The sequence below is a fragment of the Trypanosoma equiperdum genome, assembly GCF_001457755.1.
Source record: "Trypanosoma equiperdum strain OVI genome assembly, contig: ctg_1278, whole genome shotgun sequence".
Taxonomy (NCBI): Eukaryota; Euglenozoa; class Kinetoplastea; order Trypanosomatida; family Trypanosomatidae; genus Trypanosoma; species Trypanosoma equiperdum.
The window spans coordinates 11,948-14,591 of record NW_027123258.1 but is presented as its reverse complement, the minus strand read 5'-3'; the positions used below and the strand labels follow the sequence as shown (position 1 = coordinate 14,591).

Here is a 2,644-nt window from a genome sequence, read left to right as displayed (position 1 = left end):
TTCTAGTGTATATGATTATGTCTTTTCAGGTGACTTATGTTTTACTTGATCTTACAACTATGACGCTTAATAGGCTATAATTTCGTTGTATGAACTTTATTTCTTCTCTTTTTATTGCTTCATTAATGCACTACGCTAGCTGTGAATCAGCTTCAACTCTTACATGTATTACTTTCTCTTCAAACGCCATCAATTCATCACATGAATACCAGCATGGAATTTGAGGTGTATCCTTATTAAGTCCCTTACCTTCATAGACACCCTTCATGGGTACTTATACAGAACTTTTTAATATTTGCCTTCCCTTTCGCTTGGCATTTTTCAGCAGCTATTACTTCATTTATTTCATTTTTTAACAGAAAAAGCTAATTCCATTGTTCTTCTCCGATGAATTCAGTACATTCATGATTTTTACCTCCCTACTCATGGTGTATAATTATACCCATAGCCCTCATAATGTTCGAAATGACCAACATTACATCTTTCTCACTATAATGCATAATCAGTTGCTCACACCGCACTCTTTCCACTATTAATAAGTGATTCTATCTTTTCCCTTTATATACTATCTACCGCAACTCTCATTATAACATTATCATATACACACACTCACAACACTCTCCTACTATGATTATGATTATGATTATTATTACTGATTTACGTACAACAAAGAGAATTATATAGCAGCTATCTTTCACAACCTATCACCCTAACACTTTAAACCTATAGGCCAGTTTCGTATTAAGATTTCATATACGTAACAATTTTTAAAATTTGAACATTTTCTTCGAAATGTGTGTATATATATATATAAATTTTCATAAATTTAATAAATTAAGCAAATACATTTTAGATACTTTATTATAGAAGCAAAAACGGAAGAAAAAGAGGGGCCTTATTGATTAAAACAGAATTGCTTCCTGTGGTGTTTGTGTTTGTTTTTCCATCATTTTCCGCTTTCACTTCCTCTTCTCCTCCTTTAGTTTCGACTTTCCTTTTTCTTCACTGCCTTTCCATTCGAAGCTGGCTTCTTTGTCGCAGTTACTCTTTTTTTATTGGCGCATTCTGGGATTACATTCTTAGCTGCACTAGCCTTCAGAGCTGTTTTCATGAGGTTGTTTCATTCCTGCCGTATGTGTGCGAGTGTACTGGTGTAAGCCGCTCCAGATGTTTGTTCGCTAAGTGTTCCATCAGTTAGTTGTTCTCCTTTTCGGTGTTTGGAATGTTTGTTATTTACCTTAGTGATAAATGTGGTTTTGAATTGCTCTACACTCGATCCAAAGTAAGTTTTTATAGCTGCTTCTAATGCGTCGTTTTCCAGCTTGGACCCACCGTTGAGCTTCCGTGGCGCGGTTAGTAAGTCTGGTTTTGACTTTAGGTCCAATATTGTGAGCTGTTCAAGGTCCTTAGCTGTGCTGTCACTGCTTGTCTGCCTTTGCATATAGCGTGCTTTACAGCAGCGTCTGTCGGCATTGTCTGTTGAAGCATGTTGTCTAGGTTCCCGCAGTTGTCGTTGTCGGCGTTGTCGGCCGAGTCGAAGGTTAGTGTGGGTTTCGCCGTTGAAAAGAGTTTGCTTGTGCTGATCTTTACTCCGATCTGCCCTGCATTGTTGCTGCCTGAGCAGCCGCGCAGATTCGTGTTTGAATCCCATCGTGGAGTCGCCCCTTCTGTCCCGCTGCATGTCAGGCTCGGTGCTGGCGTCAATGCTGTTGACGAGATCGTACTTTCCGGCGTGAGCAGCACTTTCCTGCTGAAGGCGTTTTGCAGAGTATGCTTTGCCTTTCCGATTTTGTTTAGTTCCTCGATTACGCACGCGTCTCCAGTACTGACTGTTACCGTTTTCGCCAATAACTTTGGATCGGCAGCCGTGACGTAGCTCGCGACGTCTGGTGGTGCAGGGTCGGTAAATGTTGCTTCGAAAATCGCGGCTGCTAGTGCCTCTGCTCCGATTCTTCGGTTTACTGTAGCGGTTGATTTTAGAAACTTTTTAGTAGGGAATGCAGTTGTGTATGTTGTTTGTCTGTCCAGGCTCGTCCATAGCTTGCTAACGCTGCGAATGCGACGGCCTCTTTGGCCGTTTCTGCGGCAGCCATTATCTCTCACTGTGCTGTTAGCTTTGTATTTTTATCTGATGTCGTCAATGCAACAAGGACTTTCAATGACATTACACTGTCTCTCAGTGCTAAATACTCGACTGCTAGGCACCTTGTGTTGAGTTCCGTTGGTATATCGTCGTCGCTTAGCTCCTTACCGTCAGCGTGCCACTGGGACTGAGTTAAAAGTAAAAGTGCCGGGATTAACGTACGGGGCCGTTCGCTTGTGAGTTGCATTTGTATTGATGATGTACTAGTGTTCCTGGTAAGTTCTTCTTCGGTTCCTTTCTGGTTTGATAATAATATGGGTGGGTTGTTGCGTCAGTTGAATAAATTAAACGGTACTTAGCAGTGCCTTCTTCTGAATGAATCAGGAAAGGCTAGTTACACGGAGAAAAACTACTTTGTTTGACAATTGATGTTTAATTTCTGTCGGAAACAAGGTTCACAATTTCCTCACTTTAAAAAATCTCCTTCCTTAACCGCATTAACAAAAATACTTTCATATTTAAAATCTAACCTCCCCATAATACTGCATGAGTTCGCAGTTT

The 2,644-nt window shown here is 40.7% G+C and overlaps 1 protein-coding gene across 1 annotated transcript; it reads right to left on the bottom strand.

Annotated features, from left to right (window-relative positions):
• Positions 1-1,120: 1,120 nt before the first annotated feature.
• On the bottom strand, positions 1,121-1,681 carry TEOVI_000549000 (uncharacterized protein; the record flags this gene model as incomplete). The annotated part of the gene is made up of 1 exon (XM_067220987.1): positions 1,121-1,681. The coding sequence occupies one exon, from the start codon at positions 1,679-1,681 to the stop codon at positions 1,121-1,123; it is 561 nt and encodes a 186-aa protein (XP_067077088.1).
• Between the last annotated feature and the right edge of the window lie 963 nt (positions 1,682-2,644).